Source organism: Sander lucioperca, chromosome 4, assembly GCF_008315115.2.
Source record: "Sander lucioperca isolate FBNREF2018 chromosome 4, SLUC_FBN_1.2, whole genome shotgun sequence".
NCBI classification, from domain to species: Eukaryota; Metazoa; Chordata; class Actinopteri; order Perciformes; family Percidae; genus Sander; species Sander lucioperca.
Window position 1 is genome coordinate 2,969,784 of NC_050176.1, and position 22,097 is coordinate 2,991,880.

At 44.0% G+C, this 22,097-nt stretch overlaps 1 protein-coding gene across 12 annotated transcripts in view; it reads right to left on the bottom strand.

Moving 5' to 3' along the window:
- The window catches only part of ctnnd1 (catenin (cadherin-associated protein), delta 1), a 31,570-nt gene that overhangs the window by 6,180 nt on the left and 3,293 nt on the right, over nt 1–22,097 (bottom strand). For 4 of the 12 annotated variants that reach the window (XM_036000654.1, XM_036000655.1, XM_036000657.1 and 1 more), the window contains exons 2-18: nt 14,614–14,688; nt 14,358–14,483; nt 13,872–14,158; nt 13,479–13,569; nt 13,082–13,272; nt 12,494–12,752; nt 11,047–11,118; nt 9,388–9,538; nt 8,782–8,980; nt 6,025–6,142; nt 5,309–5,465; nt 3,899–3,916; nt 3,503–3,568; nt 3,132–3,259; nt 2,024–2,174; nt 1,688–1,883; nt 128–324 (exon numbers count right to left, since the gene is read on the bottom strand). In XM_036000654.1, the coding sequence (XP_035856547.1) occupies nt 128–324; nt 1,688–1,883; nt 2,024–2,174; nt 3,132–3,259; nt 3,503–3,568; nt 3,899–3,916; nt 5,309–5,465; nt 6,025–6,142; nt 8,782–8,980; nt 9,388–9,538; nt 11,047–11,118; nt 12,494–12,752; nt 13,082–13,272; nt 13,479–13,569; nt 13,872–14,158; nt 14,358–14,477 (2,401 nt within the window). In that variant the 5' untranslated portion in view covers nt 14,478–14,483; nt 14,614–14,688. Of the gene's footprint in view, nt 1–127; nt 325–1,687; nt 1,884–2,023; nt 2,175–3,131; nt 3,260–3,502; nt 3,569–3,898; nt 3,917–5,308; nt 5,466–6,024; nt 6,143–8,781; nt 8,981–9,387; nt 9,539–11,046; nt 11,119–12,493; nt 12,753–13,081; nt 13,273–13,478; nt 13,570–13,871; nt 14,159–14,357; nt 14,484–14,613; nt 14,689–16,846; nt 17,062–22,097 lie in introns of all 12 variants that reach the window. The other 8 variants (XM_036000653.1, XM_036000648.1, XM_036000651.1 and 5 more) reach the window with 5 other exon arrangements.

The window sequence follows — 22,097 nt, forward strand, 5'->3', positions numbered from 1 at the left end:
TAACATGCTATTAATACAAACAATATTTTAACTGGACAGGAGACTTAAAGACAGGAGACACTGAACACTGAGATATTTGGCCTTTGCAAAGCAGTACACGTCACACGTTTCCCTTTCGCTTCCTGACCTTTGTCTATGAGCGGCAGAGTGCTGTCCTCATATCCTCCGTTGGCCCTGGTGGTGTTGCTGGGCGGGTTAAGGTTGACCATGAAGTCCGTCTTCTTCCAGCCGTCCTTCTCCAAAGTGCGCCGCAGCTCCTTGTAGCCCCACACTGTCTGCAGCACCAGGCCGGCCCCGCGCACCTCCCGCTCAGAACGATTACTGCTGGCCCCAGTGGACAGGAGAGGCAGAGACAGGGAATTCAAAGATAGGACTTAAAGGACAAATCCGGCGCTAAATGAACCTAGGGGTTAATAACACACGTGTACCGAGTTCACCGTTCTCTGGGATATGTTTTCATGCTAATCGAACGTGACCAGTTTTATCGCAAACCGCTAATTACCTTATTATTATTATTCGAACGCCGTGCAACATGCATTCAGTTCAGCTCACGTTGCATGGCGTTTGTGGTTCGACTGGTCGTGACTGTTTTCCCAAGATGGCGCCCGCCTGTATACGTGAACGGTACTGTCTTTATAAACTATCTTTTTAATAAACTGTCTGTACGCTTACAAAGTTCTCAGTGCTTCGGTTTATATGTAGGGACCCTCATTATGCTACCGTGGAAGTGTGGTGCTATTTTGAGCCTTGTTAAGGTGCTTATACACCAACCAGACGGCCGACCGTCGGCAGAAAAGGCAGTGGGACTGATCAGTCGGGTCCCCGAGGTCCAAAAAAATACCTTAAAACACACTGAGGCGACACCGACTTGAGCGTACGCTCTGCGCGTGCACGAAACGTAATACGTCCCCATAGCAGCAGGCGGCGCTTCTCTGTATTGTTTCCCAGAAAATGAAAACCGGCAGCTGATTGGACGAACGCGTCACGTGGGTCTTTTTTCTCCGGAAATTCACAGCCAGACTGTCATGGCGGCTTTTTCAGAATACGATCTCATATTGTACTATAATAGTTCACCAAAACGTGTTTCTGAAAACATTTTAAGTGAGGAATAGGCCGTGCAGTTGCTGAATCTGTCTTCATTTCAGATTGACAAAGGTCAGTTTAAAAGATTTTCGTCAGATTTTGAGCGGCTCATCCGCTCCCCATTTCCGGGTGAGTCCCGACTGCCCTGTCTCCGACTGAACATGTCGGGTCGGCCAAAATGAATGCCGACGGCTCCTCGGACGGCCGACGGCACGGGACACACCGAACAGACTTGAGTCACGGAACTCGCCAGACGGCCCGACGGCCAATAATCGGCTCTGTGTGTCAGCGCCCTTAGCGGTATAGAAATAGTGATTTCTTTTTACTTTACCCGTGCCCCGACGACTAGCGTTATAAGCTAATTAGCGGTTTGCGACAAAACTGGTCACATTCGATGAGCGTGAAAACATATCCCAGAGAACGGTCGACTCGATACGCACGTGTTATTAACCCCTAGGTTAATTTAGCGCCAGATTTGTCCTTTAAAAAGGCACGCATAATGAAGCCAAGTAATTCAAAAGTTCAGTTTCAACTGGTGAGAAACATGTAGAAATGGGACAGGAAAATGATCTAAAAAAAAATAAATAAAAAAATCAGCCCTTACCCATCCTTGTTAATGAGCACCAGTCTCTCTATTCCCTGTGAGGCCCTGAGGCTCTTTGCTGCTTCCAGGCTGGAGCCCAGCACCTCATGGAGCGTGCTCAATACCGACACCACCGTCTCTTCTGACAGCGCTCGCACCGGCTGACTCTGACCACCGCCGGGCAGGTTGGCCACCAGGTGAGGCACCGCATGTTTACCTGACAACACACGACAAAGAAGAAGAAGTGATAACAATTTAAAAACACACTTAAAGATTGACGCCATCCTCTTGATACAACATGTCCTTGTGTCACAGGCGGACTAGCTCGGTCTCCCCCCAGAGTGCTCCAAGTCTCACCTAGTAGATCTCTGTTGCGTGCGTCAATGGCCATGTTGCGGAGGGCTCCAGACATGGCGCGGACCACGCGGTCGTTGCCGTGGGCCAGCAGCTCGGTCATCATGGGTAGACCCTTCTCCTGCCGCAGCAGGGCGCGGATGTATCGCCCATACTGAACAGACACAATTTGGGGTTTTCATTAAATCAGGGCACAAACTACTCCAACTTTGGATAGACTGTTGTATTTTCTGACACAAGCCTAATGGGAGAATACTTGACGACACATGCGAAAAAGTGCTCCCCTGAGTGGACACGTCGCTGTTTTACAAGTGCCCTCTACCACTATGGTGTACAAACAGACCTTTGCATAGTTATTTTCCAAGTGGTTTCCCTTTGAGAATAGATTCAGATGATACAAACATTGGTTCCCCTTGCAAACATAGCCATAAAAAAAAAAGTGCACAAAGCACAGATTTTGGGTACATTCGCATGAAGACATACAGTATATTTACAGCATTTTGTTGTACATAATCCTGTCCAGAGGAACCTAAATTATTATCAGACCCAAACGGAATCTGCAGAATTTTCACCAGAATGAAAATCTGCGGAACTTAGCTGTTTTTCTGCTTGGGGTGGAGATGTGTTTGTTTTATTTCAATTTGTTTAAAATCTTTGAAAAATCTCCGCAGATTCCGTGACTCTGATTATTACACTGTATTTATATTGGAGGCATTAGGCATATTTCCCAAGGATACTTATTGAAGGGTTGAGCCAACTAGTATTAAAACTCCCATTTGCCCGGATTATTCCATTCACTAATCTTACACGGTCTTAACCTTTTAGCCACAGTACTAAGAAACTGTCATTCAAGACTGGACATGCCGCCTTTAACCAAGGGGAAGACAGTTTCTACAGTAATTTGTGGTAAGTATCTGAGTAAGCACTTTAGAAAACGGATGTGTACTAATGTGTACTTAGTCCATTCCCAAAACATCCTTAGATTTGAATGACGTCTTACAAGCTCTGTTTGGCATGATGCATATTTTGTTCAGATTCCCCACAATCTGGAATAGAGCTAGTGAAATAGTTGGTGAAATAGATTAACGTAATAATGAATAGCGGTTCTCACAGTCCAGCGGCCAGCACACAGGTTCTGAACGGCTCCAGCCGAGGCTTCCAGCACGGTGGGGTTCTTGGACTCCTTCAGCAGGGAGGTGTAGATGCGGACCACCTCTGGCTGGTACAACAGCTCATAGCCTTCAGGATGGAAAAAGAAAGTGGGCAGGAGGAGGAAGAGGGGGAAGTGTGGAAAAGCAAGTACAGAGAGCAGGATTGATTGATGGGAATATTCAAAAGAAATAGAGGAGAGGGGGTGTGAAGGGAAAGGGAAGATGGACAAAAGGAGGTTGAAGGACAAATATACATGTTGTGAAAAAATGTTTTTTTTCTCCTCAGTTTTTCTGCACTTTTTGATGAATACAGTAAAAAAAAAAAAGTTACCTTTAGCAGGTGTGGTCCTCTTTGGAATGTCTATTACGTCTGCAGCTGCATCCTCATCTTTCCTACCTGGAATCAAACATTACAGCTTTAGAAACGCCCAGAATTATTAGAAAAACTTTTTTATTTTTAGAAAAACTCATTTTCTAAAAATAAATGTGTCATGTTTAGACATGACATTTATTTTTAGAAAATGAGTTCTACTGTTAGTACATTTGGTCCAGTTTGTTTAGACATATGCTATGACCAAAAAAAACTGAGATGCATGAGGCGTGCGTGTTAGTACTAAAGACAGTTACACTGACCTGTTAGCTCAGCTATTCTATTACTACTACGACGACAAAAACGTGCGGTCATACAGCAAAGCAAAGTGCAGTCATACAGCGGTAAAGAGCTTACCTTTGGAAAACCACTCATCTGTAGCCCAGCACGAAAAGGGGAGAGAAGAGAAAGAACAGGACAGGAAGAAGAGAGAGCATTGACAGTAAGTAAGAGGAAAGCAGCCATAACTGAGCCACCCAGTTAACACCTGCTTACATCCTAACAGCCCTGCTGCCACCACTCAGAAATCAGCAATGTGACATGCCAAGTATGCCAAGTATGCCAAATAAAGCAGATCAAGGGACACAGCAGCTCGTCTAACCATTTTATATACAGTACACACACACACACACACACACACACACACACACACACACACACACACACACACACACACACACACACACACACACACACACACACACACACACACACACACACACACACACACACACACACACACACACACACACACACACTAACTGCTCTGCACAGAATCAGTTTGAGAATTTGTTGCTGTGGTCATTTTTGTGCAACACACCTAAAATTATAAATACACAACCAAACCAATAAGCTGATATCCAGTGTGGGATTATCAAGTGATCTGACACGTTTCTCGTATGCTCCCACACTGAGTGTCACATCTGTCCTGTATAGCAGCTGCTCTGATGCAATCTCCTCTGTCATACGGTACTGTCAGTTATATCGCAATATAAAATCTAGTCTGGCGCCATTCAAACGTCTGATTACAGCAAACCAAACCCATTTTTTTTGTACAGAATGCTGTTAAAAAGTAGCCAATCACCCAAAGTTTCTGGCTATTTCACAGTAATCTTTCCTTGCGTTATTTTAGAGCTGAAACGATTGGTCAAATCAATTCGTCAATCATCAGGAAATGAATCCGCAACCATTTTCAATTCATCGTTTCAGTCATTTCTCAAGGCAAAACGCCAAACATTCACTTACTTCAGCTTCTCAAATGTGACGAATTTCTGCTTTTCTCGGTTTTATTAAATCAGTGATGAAAATAATCGTTTGTTGCGGCCCTAACGGTGCTTCTGAATTCTGTCGGACTTACTCGTGTAAATGTTGACTGGTGCAAACCGATTTAATAACAGGGTCAAAGCCACAAAACGGTAGAAAGGGGGAGAACGTGGGTGTGTAGTTGAGAAAAGGCAAATCAATACTCTGAGTGAAACACAAACAGAGAGCAGCAGGAGAGAGGATGAGCTTTCTCGCAGTTGGAGAAATTACTAACATTCCTGTGTGAGCAAGTGGTTTTGTTTGTGCAAGAGTGTGTGTGTGTGTGTGTGTGTGTGTGTGTGTGTGTGTGTGTGTGTGTCTGTGTGAGTGAGTGAGTATCAGTTTAGTGAGACACTGCTGTCAACAGTGACATCACCACAAATGTTCCTCCTACTGACTGAACAAATGCAATCCATGTCTCTCTCCCCCTCCCTCTCTCTCCCCCTCCCTCCCTCCCTGACAGACCTTTGCTCTTGCGGGAGCTGAAGCAGCCGCCCTTCTGGCTGGCAGGGGCGGGACCCTGGTTGAGGGGAGCGGCCTCCTGGTAGCGCTCACTGCCGGGGATTTCACGGTGCACCTGATAGGACAAGTTCCTCAGCAGACACATGCTGTTCTCTATCAACTGCAAAGATGGGGGGGGGGGGGGGGGGGGGTGGAGAAAAGAGATGAAAAGGGGGAAAAAGGAAGAATTATTAAAACGCAATCTATCTGCCGAGTTTCCTACTGCATATACACCACATCACCTACTTGCAATCATACACAACCTTGTTTTAATTCAATTAATTATATTAATTACATGGTTTATTTTGCATTGCACTCTTATAACACTCATAATGGACAGTTTTTGAAAAAAAAAAAAAAGGATAAAAAATCGATGCAGCAGAACCAGAAATAGTCTTTTTTTTTTATTCCATGCATTACTCACAATGCAGTTGTGGTTCATGTTGGTAAGCTAACTTCTTTCTAACTCAGCACCCCAAGGTTTTTTTCTTTTTTCTAACTTGTAGTCTTCAGCCCATTTAAGACAACTGATGAGACACAGTCCCCTGTGGAGCCACAGTTATTTACTGTATGTAACTTTTCACATTAGTCAGTGGTGCTCCCAAGGACCTGTAAACAGGCCGATGTGTAAAACTGGTTAAGTTCCCTTATAATGTCAAATAAACCAGCGTTCCGCTTACCTTATTGTCGACGTCTTTACAGTCAATCTGGGATTGGACAATGTACATGAGCGAATCAACCAATCCTGTGCACTCCCTCAGCTTCCTCCTTGCCTCGCTTCGCTCTGAACTCACATTTCTTTAGACGAGTGGAGAGTTGAGGAGAGGAGAAACAAGAACAGTAGACAAAACATGGATTAGCAGCGTGAAAGGCCGGAGAAATAACTGAGGCAGTTAAGAGGTTAAAGTGCACAGGAAAGAGTCCATTTTAGTGACTACAAAAGGATTCCAGCACACAATGCTCGAGTTGTTTAAATGAAAGCCCTGTTAAATTTACTGGTTTACAAAGAGGGTACAGTATGATGGGATCAAGTTACAGCTCTGGACCAGTTTCTTCAGCTGCTCTCTGACTCAGTCCTAGTGAACTAACAGGACTAGATGGATGGAAAACTGATAGTTCTTCATTCAGCGATGTAGAAGGCATGTAAAGAAAGGAACATGAGGGAGGAAACTGTGGAACTCAGCCTTGGCCTTTTGTTTTGCCCTGTGACAAGCACGCCCTCTCGCACAATACTTGGACACATTCCCTTCCAACGCAGGGGCCACTGATTGCTCATCACTGCATAGTTCAGAAGTGTATTTACATGTCGCAGTCGGCAAACATTTAGAAAGTAAAAACGCTGACTAAATCAAATGCAGCCTCACAGAGCCGCTGGCATGGCTGTAGACTCTTAAGCTTGATGTATACTTATGTGTAAAATCTATGCCGTTGCTACGTACACAGGTACGTGAAGACACAAACTCAAGAAATCAAGGAGAGGGTTAACTTTTCCTGCTACAGATTTCCAACCGTGGTCAGAAAGCACAGGGGAGACACTTTGTTTCTCTCACTATGAATCTAGCGGCGCTCCCAAGCTAATCGCTGTCACTCTCTCACTTTCTCCCTCGCTCTATCACCCACTCCCCACACACACGCCGGCTCGACGCACAAGTACAAACATCAGGCCACTTACGTAGGCTACGGCGAAAGCTCTGCGTGGAGCCTCCGCAGAACCATTAAACAAGTTTTAGTCTTGCTTGCTCTACTGCAAATCTGGTCACCTACACAGTACATATTAACTGAACACCTTCTGCCACATATAGTGTACAATGGGAGTTGATCGTGGAGCTCACTGGTATCTTGGGTATTTATGATCTGCATCTTGTGTAGAATGCTGGGCACGTGGACAAAGCAAGTCATCGGACCTATGTGGGTCAGCCTCGTGTTGAGACAAACAGGTTTGTAGGCGTGATGAAGCAATATATCATAGGTGTTAAAGTCTACAGCTCTACTGAACTTCAGATTTAAATTGTACTAGATCACCTTTTAATACAAAACTTCTCAAAAAGGGATCCTCCGATCCTCTTGATATGCCACTGAGAGCGGTTATCATTCTCTTTATGTGAAAAAGCCAGCGTGTACTGCTTTCAGCCCATTCATATCAAGTATTGCAGTTCATTCAATGTACTGGCCATCTAAATGTGCTGTGGAAAATCACCTCTCTTCTGAAAGCAACATTGCATGTTTATGTGTTAAGAGTGGCCTCGATTTCATGACTTTTCCGAAAATCCAAAAATCACACTTAAACTTTTCTGAAAGTTAATATAAAATCTAAAACCAATTAATAATCAAGTTTCCTACATGGAATCAAAATCTGACCCCATTTCCTTGCACTCCTCAATTAGATTTGAAGACACTTTTAGGAATTTGACACACAAATATACAGTACAGTATTGTCAATGACAATGATTTTCTGCTCCAGTGTCTGGTCATACGGTGTACTGAGACAATACTGTCCAGACCATTTCTGCAAATACCAACTTTAAGATTACCACGTTATTCACACATTTTTCTAGACCTAGCAAATGCGCATTGTAATTAACCGTGTGGTCAAGGGGAATGCATTGATAACAGACTTTGCAGGCTAGAACATACTGTTTACACTGTATAAGTCAATGCCCCACTGTCCTCTGCTCGCCCCCTCCATGAACTCTGAAATTCCCTTCTTCACCCTCTCCTGGCTCCATTTCTCATAAATTCAGACAGATTTATCTTTCATAAATAACTGACATTTAACCCTTAAGAGCACTATATATAAAAAATGTTTTTAAAAAAAGATATTTTTGTTTATATGTGCTTAGTAGTCAGAGTAAAGGCTTCTGACGTACACAATATAGCACATGCATCGTTCCATTACAAACCTTTGAATGTAATGGACCTGCATGGTGCTTATTTCTTTCTACTGCCAGGGTAGCTTTATAAAAGTATACTTTTACTGCAGTTAAGGATATTATCCAAAAATAGAAAAGCAATCAGAAGCAGACGTGATGACAAACCTTTTATAATCAATTCTAACAGACAGAAATGTAAGTGCAATAAAATGTCTTGTAAAATGGGCTGGTTTATCCTGATTGAGAGGCACACGTTAGGCATTTGTATTCTGACTGTATCATCATTCTGATTATTAGTGGAATAAAAGGCTTCACGTGACCATTGCTCCTTTCCTCTTTCTTCATCGAGGCCACTCCATGATGTTTATCCCTCAACTCTTTTGCTCGTTTAACTCTCCATTGCTCCCTCCCTCCCTCCCTCCCTCCCTCATCCCACTGCTCTGTCAGTCTGTTGAGCTGGCATGTTTCCATCGTACTCGCTTGTGCTACATCAACCCTCCTTCCTTCCAATCCCCTTCATATCATCAGAAGCAGTCAAACTGATTTGATAAGCTCTTCCTCTTATACCTCAGGCAGCCTGCTGTGTTGGTGAGGGCCGTCTCCCACTCCAGATGCCTGGGCTTGCAGCTGTCCCCTCCTCCGGCTCCGTTGCTCCCTCGCGCCCAGCCTGAATGGGGCACCATGACCTCGTCGGAGAGGGCGTGCAGTGCGTGGTCCACGATCTCCATTTTCACAGAGTCGTGCGACGACAGGTTCCACAGCGTCCCTGGGGAAATTTTAAAACGTGCAGAAACGCTGTGTTTAGTTATGAAGCCTACTTCCACTCTTGCAAAAAGACATTTTATAGGCCTTTAGAAAATAAGCCTTAAAATGTATATAATATTTTCACACAACTTGTATACAATAACAAGCTGTAAACACACAGGAATATCCAAATATGACAAATAAGGTTATGCCATAAATAAGTGTGGGAATTTAATAGCCTGTGTCTTTTTGGATAGGTTTACCATTTTCAACATGTTCTAGTATAGAGTGAGTATGTTTTTTTTGGTCTCATGAACAAACTACTAAAAATATGACACACATAAAAAGTTAAAAGTAATACAGTATAAGAGTGTTTTCATTGAGCCGGTTGGTCAGTGGCCGTGCTGTGCTGTCACATGTGCCTCTAACCTGTGATGGTGTCAGTGAGGTCCTGGTCATGGGTCTTCCTCAGCAGCCTGACCAGAGCTGGCACTCCGTCACAGTTCTTGATGGCGATCTTGTTGTCTTGATCTTTGCCGTATGAGATGTTCTTTAATGCTCCGCAGGCTGCATAGTGAACCTTTAAGAAAGATGCAATAACAACTTATTGAGCCATTGGTCATAATGAAGTATCACTTATTGAGAGCATTGCTTTCACATACATGGATTTAGTGTATTAGTAGAAAACAGTGCCATGCCCTGACATGGGTATTGGCAGTTTTACTCATTCAACTGTCTATAATTAGTAGGCCACATTGCTGACATATTTTCACTATACAGTAGGGACTTTGGGACAGACTTGGAAGCCGCAGCACACCTGCCTTAGGGGGAGGCATGCGCATGCCTACAACATCAGGCCAGCAGCGACAGTTGGGAGTCTTCAAAGCCTTTGCGAGAGGCGCGAAGTAGCAACGAGACAGCAATAAATGGCGAGCACTTACTGACAACGTGACTCGCTATTTGGTTGAAGAACTGGTGCCATTCCGCACCGTTGAAAAGCCAGCATTCAAGGCCATGCTACAGGCTTTTGATAAACAGTATGCACCTCCCGACCAAAAGTACATTTCTCAAAAAGCGATCCCTGAAAAGTATATCAAAGTAAAGGACGGCATTATACGGGAATTGAAAGATACTGACAATGTCTCGGTGACAACGGATATGTGGTCAAGTGTAAATGTGATGCCATACATGAGCCCGACCATTCATTGTCTCAGCGCGGACTGGGAACTTAAATCAAAGTGCCTGGAGACCGTGTTCGCGCCGGAAAGTCACACAGCTGACAACCTGGCGGAAGCCCTCAGGTCCTCCTTTCAAGAGTCTGGACGAGAGGAAAACTAGCCTGTATTACAACAGACAGTGGGGCAAAATACAGTGGTGGCGGAGAGAAAACTGGACTGGCAATGGCTAAATTGCTTTGGCCATAATCTGCATTTAGCTGTCACCAATGCAATGAAGGCTGAAAAGAACATCCTAATATCAATGCTGCATGTTACATACATGTGTACTGTGCAATTTAAATTGTTGAGCACATTTTCATGATACTTTAACACCCACACCCCCACAGACGTCTTTGGAACCACTTAAAAACGTTAAGAAGATGCAGTCGCTGTTTGACCCATTTCTCCAGCCAGGAAGTCATCCGAGGCACCCCAGACTTTAAATTTGTCGCTGTCCGTAGAGCATGAAATGTGAAATTGAGATGCCTCGAGAGTGGAATGCATGATGTGGTTTGTCTGGTATTGCTCATACAAAGATCAGCAAAACCTTGCCACAGCTTGTGCTAAATGAAAGGGAATCATAGAAAAACCACAGAATGTTTTGGCCGAAACCATATTTAGCACAAATGTTGACCTACAGGATTTGACCAAGAGAAGTCAAAATAGATCATTTTCATTTCCCTTTCAAATCAGTATTAGAGCTGAGTCTCAAGTTCCCCTTGTCTCAGGCCAAATGAACTGTCCCACTATTACATAAGCAACACACTCCATCCCTTAAGCCTCACTTTTACCCCACCTAGTCCAATCATAACACACAGTTCTAGTGAGTAAGGAATGAACAGAAAGCCATGGAGAAAATCCGCAAACTGACCTCTTTGTTTGGGTTGTCGAGCATAGAGACCAGTGCTGGGATGCCTTTCAGTCGACGCACATCAGATTTCACCTGGAAAGCAAAAGGATGGACATAAGTAGTGATATGGATGGGGGGTGGGGGCAAGTAAAGTTCAGTTTACTGTTTTTAAACAGCCCAGCAATCCATATTATGTCGACAGCAAATCAATTAAAAAAAGTAAAAGATGCAATGATGTCCAAACAAATTCAATCGGAGCACCAAGGAAGAAAAGAAAAGCACATGACGACAGCATACTGAAAGACGCTCAGTGAAGAAGACATGTCCAGGAAAAGTCTTATGAAGGAAACAAATACCCTGGCTAAGAAAAGTTATAAAGCAAGTCCCACAACGACAGCCATTTACTTGTGATGGCAGTAAAAAGCTGCACTTAACATTAACTTCATCATCATCATAGTGTCTGATTAATTGCCTGAATAACTGCTTTGGATTCCTGGCATGTCTTTGTCTTCCCCAAGCCAAGTTCCCAACATAGCTACTGTCAAAAGTTCAGTGGGCTTATTTTATTCCTATTTTGTATTTTTACACGTTGTGGCTAAAACTCCAGTCTCGAGCCTGCTTTCATATAAAAACTGAACTCTGCTGCAGAACAGACAATCTGCATCTTCCAGCCATCTGTAGCTCCATATTTTTTATTGCTTACTTTCAGTTCATGGTAGAACTGCCTCTCTTTTTAAACATTGTTGAGGACGCAACATTATGTCATCTTCTTTGAATAACTAAAACTGTATTGGAATTGTCACTGGACAAACCCATCCGGGTGCTTTACGTTCAGTGTGAGCATAAAAGTCCCAGGTCGGTGCAGATTAAAATCTGTAGTTTGAGTTAACGCAACATACAAGATCAATAAGACAGCGTGTCTGTCCAGCTTTAGACGACTTCCTCCCTGCATGATATTTTTCCTTGTTTGCTATCCAATTCAAAACCAGTTCTATTTCCGATATCCAACCTTAAAGCAACACCAAAAATTCTTTTGTACCTTAAAATAATGTTTCCAAAATCGTTTCAGTGGTTCACCAACTCGTAACACACTGCTGCATTCGCTTTGCGGCCCTCTATCGGCTATAACCGCACTATGCAAGTTTGCCAGATCGGGCAGCGGATCTGTAGTTCGAATGAGATATAATGGACACAATTCAGCTTCCAACCTGTAGGGGGACCGAAGAGGAAAAGTGCTTTGGTGTTGCTTTAAGAAAGAAAAAAAGAGAGGTTTTTACTGTCTACTCCCTGAAATTAAGTTTTCTACCCCTCCAACTACTCCTTATCTTACACATCCAACTTTCTGTCTGGCTTGGCTATATCCTCTATCATACATGCCTCAGTCATTCCTAGTCTATTCCAAGCTACATCACATTGGATACAAGCGTCATTAAATAAAACGATATGCTTGCACATGTGCATCTCTTACTTTATCATTTTTATAGGTGAGATGCTGCAGGTATGCAGCTGCGTTGCTCCTGACGGGGTCCAGCCTGTAGTTCAGCATGGCAATGACCTCGGGCAGCTCTGGCTGACGCCAGCCGCCAGGGCCGGGGCCGGGAGCTTTCCTTAGAGTGCTGTCCAATGAAGCCATGCTACCTCTTTCACCCTGGGCCAGTGGCGCTCCTCCCCAGTAGTACATGTCCCCTGGGCCACTCATGTCGCCATCCAAGGTGCCCTCGTAACTCCTGGGGAGGGAGGAGGAGAACATATGTGAAGGTACACATTTTCTGACGACACACAGACATCCATCAGTACAAACAGAGAGGAAAGGTGGAAACGGTCATTTAAAAACCAAAATACATACAATTCAATATATATTTCTCCCTTTACTTCATTTTTTTCTCTAAAACATAGATTATTGTGGAAGGAACATTATTATGTGCACTTTTTGCAGACATAAACATCACTCTCAAAGATGACTCAAAGGCACTGCATACAGTTCATACACCGAACATACATCTAGGTGTTACTCATCCCTAAAACACACGAGTCACTACAAAAGCACACAACTTACCCAGCCCTGCGTGGGGGCCCATGGGAATACGCGTTGTGGTTGCGGGGTACGGTGCTGTAGTGCATCGGGTGTCCCATGCCATAGTCGGGCTCATCGTAGCCCATGCTGCGCTGATCATCCTCCAGACCGTATGGCTCTGGGACAAACCTCGGAATAGAGGACAGCTCCATGGCACTGCCCATACGCCCAACCTACACAGGGACGAGTTCCAAAATGATAGAAGCTACAACAAGCCAAATGCAGCGGCAAACATGCAATGGTTTGTTAACCTGTGTACTCCTCTAATCCTATTAAATTCTTAACAAATAGCATGGAAGCAAAATACCAAATTTAGCAAATTAACCTTTAATGGTCAGCGGACCAAGTTAGAATGAAATACAATGGTTGTTGATGATACCTGTGGCTGAGCAGCGTAGTGGTCCAGCTGGTTCCTGCTGGGGGCTCTGTAGCTTGGATCCAGAGTTCTGTAACCATCTGGATGGATCGGTCTGGAGAGGGGAGGGACAGGGACGTTAAGTGTGAGGATAGAAAGAGAGGGAAATATTGTCCAGATTATTTATTTTAAAATTACAAAGTACATCGTCTTTTTTGTTTATTAATTTATAACATTCATACATACAGTACATACGTACAAACAACAAAGATATGAGACAAACTCACAAACCACCCCCCCCACCCCACCCCTCCAACCCACAGGACTTTATAGGAATTACAAAGTGAATGTCTCGATGGCTTAAATTCTTTATCAGCTGTGCTTAAAAAAACATGAGTTCCAACAAAAAAAATATACCTGTAGCGATCATCCATGCGAGCTCCCCTGCTAAGGCTTGTGTAGGCCTCAGATGGGGGTCCAGTGCGGTAGTCGTCGTAGCCCCCTGGCGGTCCGTAGTGGTAGTTGCGGGGCACAGTGTGAGTGGGGTAGTCCATGGGCATGCCACCGCCAGGTCCCTGTCTGTAGACCATGGGCGCAGGGTAGCCCCCCATACCCGTCACTGAGCCCCCACCATCCAGGGAAAGCGTGTCCGACACGGAGGGAATGACTGTGCGAGTGGTGGTGGTCTTTACTACTTTCTTTACCTTAAAGAGCAAAAGAAGGGAGTTAAAAATCACTCCCAAGACACACCGTCAAGATAATCCAGGGATACAATTTAAAAATGACACACACCTCAGTGAATCCTAACTCTGACGAGCTACAAACACACATGCCATTGTCATTTAGTGCTGTAAACGGCACACTTCGCAAAGTGAATTTCCACTTTCCATTAACTAGTGTTACCGTGGTTTCTGTGCGCCGCGTGGTCCCATCTTCATTGGTCTCCACAGAGACAACAGGTGGCACCTCCTGGGGATCTTCCTCCACCGTGTATGTTTCCTGCACCACCTGACCAGGCTCCATCCTGAACTGCACACAAATTAACATTTCAGAGAAAACTCAAGATGTAGTATAGTACAGATATAGCCTCACATGGGATAGCCTCAACCTTCTTAAGAGTTAAACGGCTGAAACAGAGAGGGCTCCGGAAGATGCTTACATGATGTGTCCCGTTGATGTAACCCTCGTTCAGTGTCAGCCTCTCTATGTCTGCATCACAAGGAATGCGGCCGTTCTGCAGGGAGGAAAAAAAAAATACACATGAGCGGAACACACACACACACACACACACACACACACACACACGACTAAGCAGTTGAACTTTTCCAGTCATCCATAGTGACAAGCTGCTTGTGTACAGTACTGACCAAATACAAAAATAAATAAAAACGAAAGCAGCAACTTTCGTTGGCACCCAGCTTTATCTTGTGACACTACATGAACTCCAAAGGTATGTAAACCTCATGAAAAATGAACACAACCAGAGGCTTTCATGTTTGCACTCTTCGCCCCTAAACACAAACAACTGAATGGAACACACACTTATCCAACAAACCTATGAATGAACTGGGATAATGCAATGAAATGATGAAATAATTAGTGATAAAATGAAAAATGGCCCACAGAGAGACAAACAAAAAGGGACAAACTTCTTTCTCTTATGAGTCGACACCACCAGCATTGCCGGCCCAGGGGTGGTGATGGGTGTGGTGCACTTCCCATTCCAGCCACAGGGGGAGCGCTATGTATCTCTACTGCCATCTCTGCAGTTGTATCTCCACTACTATGGTAAAGGGAACACAGCCAGGGGGGGGATTGCTCAACAGTTATTCATAGATGGGATGTAGTTGTATCATGCTGACAGAAATGTTGTATTTAAAAAAAAAATTTAAAAAAATAAGTGAAAGCTGGAAATAATACTTGCGGCAGGAGCAATGACAGCCTTTTAAAAGTGCCACTCGGCCTGGACTAATTACAAAAGACTTAGTTGAAGCGAATTTTTTCTCTTTAGTTGAGATAAAGACTCAGTCAGAGAGAATAGCAGAAAGTGCCGGGCAGATGTGAGCGTGTGGGAACCTGTCAGTTAAGACTGAGGTCGTGTTGCGCTGCCTGGGAGAGTGGCAGAGGCATGCCGAAGCCTTTGGGCTATGTAAACACACACAGCAGAGATAAGAACCAGCACAGGCTACATTTCTGTCCTGCTCTCACTACAACACACACAGCCTATATTTCTGCTCCTTATCAGCCACTAGAATTACCTAAGACTGGGGATGTGTCCCTGGAAATGCGTGCCCACATGCAAGAAAGAATGCCCACAGCGAAAGCGGGAAAGTAAGCGAGCGAGAGAGCCCAGTTGTTTATGACAGTGCGTTTCAAAGGTTGCCTCAGGGCCATAAGAATGTGCACGTATGAACATGTGTATGCTGGTTTATTCACGTGGACTAATGACCAAGCGTTTCAATAGCGGAGCGAAAGAATGAGCGAGAGGTGGGCGGGCGTGCCTGTGTGTCCGTCTGTGAGGTCACCCGGCAGTCTGAACTGACTCACGCATGATAAAAAAAGGGCGTGTAAGTAATCAGCAGAACACACTTTAGCTATGAACCAAACTCAGCAAGACAGAATTTTACCATTAATTCACAGCTGATGAAACGTGTCGGACTGATCCTGTCCTAGTTGATGGACTTTGCCCCACTGAAATAGCAGTCTAGGGATGTCATCTTTATACCAGAAATAAATACAACAAATTGTGAATAAACAAGCTGGCTTGACATACTGTAGCTACGACAATGGGCCAGGAAAAGCTCAAACAAAATGTCGAGCAAGACATGGCTCTGCATGCATGCAAGCTCCCATGGACAAGTCAAGACAAACATGATGGGTTACACTGGGTTGTTAAGCTTGATTGGTGGAGGGCTATGATGATGATGATGATGATGATGATGGGAGGAGTTTTATTTTGAATGAGACATGGTTACTGAGGAACCCATGAAGGATGGAAATAATGCGTGATCAAAAGCTGCGAGGAGCAACAGTGGGTGCAAATTACCTCCTCGGGAAGGCAGTATTGGAAGGTGCTTCAGTCGCTGAGTTTGACTCAACTTTTAACTCCCAAAATCCAAGCCAAAATCAAGCGCACCTCAAGACTACAACCTGACTAAAAACCTACCAAGGAGGTATTTTTTCCCCCCCCAAGAGGTTTGGTTTAGGTGATGCTGCCATCCAGCCAGTCCACACGGATGGGATGGGGGTGGGGTGACCATGGAGATGACATGGGGTGACCATGGAGATGACATGGGATGAACTTGCTCGGATCAAAGGTTGAATCCAAGGGACTTTTCGATGGAAAATGTGCGTGGGTGAGTGGGAAAGAAGCGTGGTTTGTTCCGTGTTACCTGCATGTTGGGGAGGGGGCGGGGCAGGGTGCCAGCACACGACCTCCGCTCCTCCTCCAGAGCTCGGCTCAGCATCTCAAACTGCCTCTCCTGCTCCCGCACCGAGGCCAGCAGGGAGGCCGTACTCGCACACTGCTCCATTCACACGCTGAGAGCAGAGCACAGGACAGGACAGCACAGGACAGGACAGGACAGGACACGGTCAACACCAGAGACTAGGAGAGATTCAACCAACACCAGGATTTAATCAGAGAACAGACACATATAGCGAGGCGGAATCACTGAATCGCTGAATCACCCAAGTACACAGACAGAGGGGGGGCCCTGGCACCGTGCACATCGGGGAACGCGCACACTGAAGTGCTAATGAAGTGGAAGCTTATATAGGTTAAAAAAGCAACTGGAGCTGACGCAGGAAGGCAAAGCAAGGAGAGATAGATGAGGCAAGAGAGAACTGGGAAGATAAAGGAGCAAGTACAGAGAAAACGTGAGTACAGACAGAACAAGAGCAAGAAACACAGTGAGGACGAACAGCAGGCACGAAGAAAGAGCGCACGACTTGTGAATTAACCTGCAAAAGTGATTATTCAGTTCAAATTCAAGGTGGGGCCAGCATCAGCAAAGCAGGGATGGAGAGCAAACTACCGTCACATTCTCAGTGTGTTTCTTCACCTTCAGCTCAGCAGGGTTAAAAATAGAGAGAAGGTGAGATACATGACAAGAGACAATTACACCGTGTTTTCAGCGGCAGCATGCGGAGCTCGTTATCACTTCTTCATTCCAAGGATGCAGAGGAAGGAAGGAAGGAAGGAGAAGGGAGACGAGTGCAAGCGTGAGAGCATTCAGAGGAGTTATCAAGAGACGGCGTCACACCATCAAGTTACACAAATCGGAGGATCCAGAGGCGTTTTAAATTGAGAGGGTGTGTTTTCCACCGTGGGGAAAAGGATGGCAGGCCTCACTTTCTTACTGTACTTACTGAACTGTGCAAGTTATAACATGGATGGCATTTCAGTTTGCATGCCATCTTATGATAATTGACTACAACAGCAGATTTAAAATAGGACAACTTCTTTTATAGTCTGACTGCTATTATCTCTACGAACTGAAAGCAGTAAACCAGATGTATTATGCATTGTACTTCAGTCAGTGATCCGGACTAAATGAGTGCTACGGCAGCATCAATTAGCTCTCCTAGATAAAGATCTTTGATAAAGAAGTTTACAAGCAACCAAAACAAGGAGCTAACAATGGTACAACTTTCTCGCTAAAGACGATAAAGAGAGGGCTGCTTAATGACTAATATATATATATATATATATATATATATATATATATATATATATATATATATATATATATATATATATACACACACACACACACATTTATATTATATTAATATTTTTTTATTATTATTATTGACAAAATGTGATATTGCGATATTGATTATGAATATTGCAATATTGATATTTAGATATTTTTAAACGTGTAAAATTACAAAAGTTATGGGAATAGATTCATAACAAATACAACACAATGTTTATTTCAATCATCATATTGGACTGGTACAACATGAATAAATAAATAAGGGCCATGTCTACAGAACAGGACCTGTTTTACTGGTTGGACAGTATAAAAACAATAAATAAAGAAATAAAGAGAACAAGACAACTTTTTCCTTTCGCTTCTCGATTCGTTCCATTTTGTTGGCTATTTCTTCACTTACGCTGTCACTCTGTTGAAATATGCACACACGTGGTACGCTCCATAGGGTTTGTCACGTAGTGAAGTGGCACGGTAACTGGCCAATGAAATGATGATCATTACAGCGTTTCAAGCAGGCTCTAAATCAAACACAACTAAGTCACACAGCCAACAGACGGGACGCAGCGCTCCACAAAATAAACTAAATACTGCATAGTTATTGCGACACTTTCAATATAATATTGCGCAACATGATATTGCGATAAGGATATTGAGTTGATATATCACGCACCCCTAATACATACTTTAAAATTTTTAACGATGAGCCTTACGGTTCGGGTAACTGTGCGTCTTTGCTAAAGAAATTGAATGTTCAGACACAACTTTAACTCCCGAGGCAAATTCTATCCGCTTTACAATTCAAACTATGGTGATCTCAGACAATAAAACACAGCAATTTACATTCAAATTCAGACAAAATGATTTGCACTTCAACTGTGCTTAGCTAAAAGTTGGATGAACCTGTCTCAACCTGAACATTTACTCTCCTAACATGGTGGGTCTAACGATTATTCACATGATAAGAGAGTGCTTGACACCACACATTTGGAGGGAACACAGCTGGATCACCTGACAAATACCAAACGATCCATTGTGCAGCGACAGAGAAAATTGCTAATACAGAATTAGGATACAAAACAGCAAAAAAAATAAGACAATGACAAAATACCTTTTCTCAGACTTCCTGAGCAGGGACGCTAGTCAGGAAGGACTGAGGAATCTGGGAAAGATTACTTCAACTACAGTGTCTGTCTAGTAACGGGATGACATGAGCGTGGCTCATCTCCAAACCAGGGCAAAAACCATTTTCTACTTCAAAGGTCCCTGACTCATGGCACTGTAGATCAAATCTGCTCTCCATCTGCACACACAGGACTGGCTGGGTGAACAAAGACTCCTGTATTAGGTTCGAGGGTGTACAAATGCCAGCGTGAGCGTGCGCACACATCTGTGTGAGGGCGAGTGCTTGTGTATGTGGGTCAGAGACTAAATAAAGGTGGCAAGAGTGCGTGGCTGACGGTTACATCCTTGAATAATCAAACAGAAGTTAATGCTGCCTGGTTTCTTTTCCCCCTGTGTGGAATAAAAACACATTTGTGAAGAGAAACGCATACACATACATACACACACACACACACACACACATACGGCCACTGTCATACATTCCTCACTGAGACTTTGCGTGTCATATCCTGTCTCGGCTGTTGGAAGCTGTCCTAATAAGGGAGCCCATCACTCTCTTTTATTGTGCTGCTGTCATCAACCTCTCATACCAACATGTTCTTTCCTCCCCAGCCAAACACTTCAATCCTGAAAGAGAGAATGGGTCCCATTACTTTCCCTACTCCCTATGACCCAATCAGGGTGTCGGCCCACAAACAGACTAAGTGCTTCTTTAGTGGATAATGCTCACAAATGAAGTTGGTGTACGTAACCCCCTAAAGCCAAGAGTGCGTTAGACCTTAAACTGAAACCTTGACTTCACTCAACAACAACAGATCTCTCCTGCGATCAAAACACAAAAAAGAAAAAACAGGGAGCTAGATATTGCAGTAGAGCTGCAGAGCTTAATCGATTAATTGATTAGTTGTCAACTATTCAATTCATCGCCAACTATTTTTGAAAAAACTCGATGAATCACTTTGAGCCATTTCTTTATGAAATAAAAAGAGTAAACTTTCTCTGATTGCAGGTTCTTAAAATGTTAATAGCTTTTAGTTGTGGACAAAACAAGACATTTGTGGACGTCGTCTTGCGTTTTGGGAAACACTGATCCACATTTTCTGACATTTTATAAACCAAACAACAGAGTGGGAAAATAAAATCGACAGATTAAATCGACTATGGTAATAATAATTGGTTTGAAGTACCGCGCAGCCAAGTCAGATTAATTTGCGTACCACTTCATCAATTCCCAATGCAGAATCCAAATGTATAAAACACTATTCATTACATAAAAGTGGATATTGTTCATTTTTTTTTTCATACACTTGAACTGTCAGTATTAAATGGACTGTTTTTACATAGCGCTTTTCTAGTCTTAACGACTACTCAAAGCGCTTTAACATCACACAGGAACCACTCACACACGTTCATACACTGTGGCCGAGGCTGCCGTACAAGGTGCCACCTGCTCATCAGATAGACATTCACACACTCACACTCCGACGGCGCAGTGTCTTGGGGTTCAGTGTCTTGCCCTTCGGCATGGAAGTGCAGGGCCAGGGATCGAACCACCAACTTTCCAATCAGTAGGCGACAGCTCTTACCACCTGAGCCACGTTAAGTTGGCTTGGTCAGCAATCATTTATCCATTACTTTTAGCCAAGTATTTAAACTGTTTATCCATACATTCTTTTTTAACTAGCGGTTTGAACTTCTATATTCGCGTTGAGGTACTCTACAGTTTTTCCAGATATCACAGCAGAAGTACCCTCTGAGGTACAGTACCCCAGGTTGGGAATCACTGGCCAGAAGCAGCTGTCGAGATTTGCATTAGCAACCAAGATTTCAACTTGGCCATGAAGTACCGTACTGACACCATACATCAGATAAGACGGCATACCACAGTGTGGGTCGTTCTTTGTGGCTCTGTCAAAACGTCAACACTTCCTGAGGCATAGAGGAAGACGGTCTCTTGTGCCTCCATGCAACAGACAGACAGACTCAAACAACCTCTACAGCTATGCGAGTCCCACCACACTAACATTCTTGTGGCAGGGAGTAGTTGCTTGTAAGAGAGATTTTGAATGGCTTTAGCCACTTAAAGCCTGGGCATTAGTCTTTAATCTGTTGTAAGGCCATTAGCGGCAACGCTAAATTGTATCTGCTAATGGGGAAGCCCGGGAATTACACTGGCAAGGCACTTACCATCCTGTGCCAACACACAACACAGAGGTACACACCTATTATCAGTGTCCACTACTCACTGAAAACGTTGTGAAGTACACGCTCTCAGACAATTTGCCTGTCCATCACCCAGTGCCCACTGACTATTGTGACTGCAGTGTATTCCCTCATTATAATATGCCATCCTTGCTATTTCAGCCACACGCGCGCTGTTGTGGCTTGGCCAAGTGCTCCGCTGACTCAGCCTCATTTGAATGGTCACACAGAGATGTGGCCTCTGTGTGTGTGTTGTGCGTTAGCCTTGGCCCTCATCCAAATACTACCGCCTTTGCCATTCTGACTTAAAACCATGACGCCCCCCCCCCCCCCCGTGGCCTACAGTGTAATGTGGTAGCTGCAGAGAGAGCGCACATGCACACACGCCCACCCACATTCACTCATACTCCACACAAACTTTTCAGGGACCTCTGCAAGGCCTGCTGTCTAGTGAGGAAGGAAACATGCAGGATACTGTAACTTATTAAACGCAGCATTACAGTTAGGTAAAATAAAAGTCATGGCCTTGCTGAGTGAAGTGAACAATAAATGCCTCTCCCTTCTTCACCATCATGTGGGTTATCATGCCCACATTTCA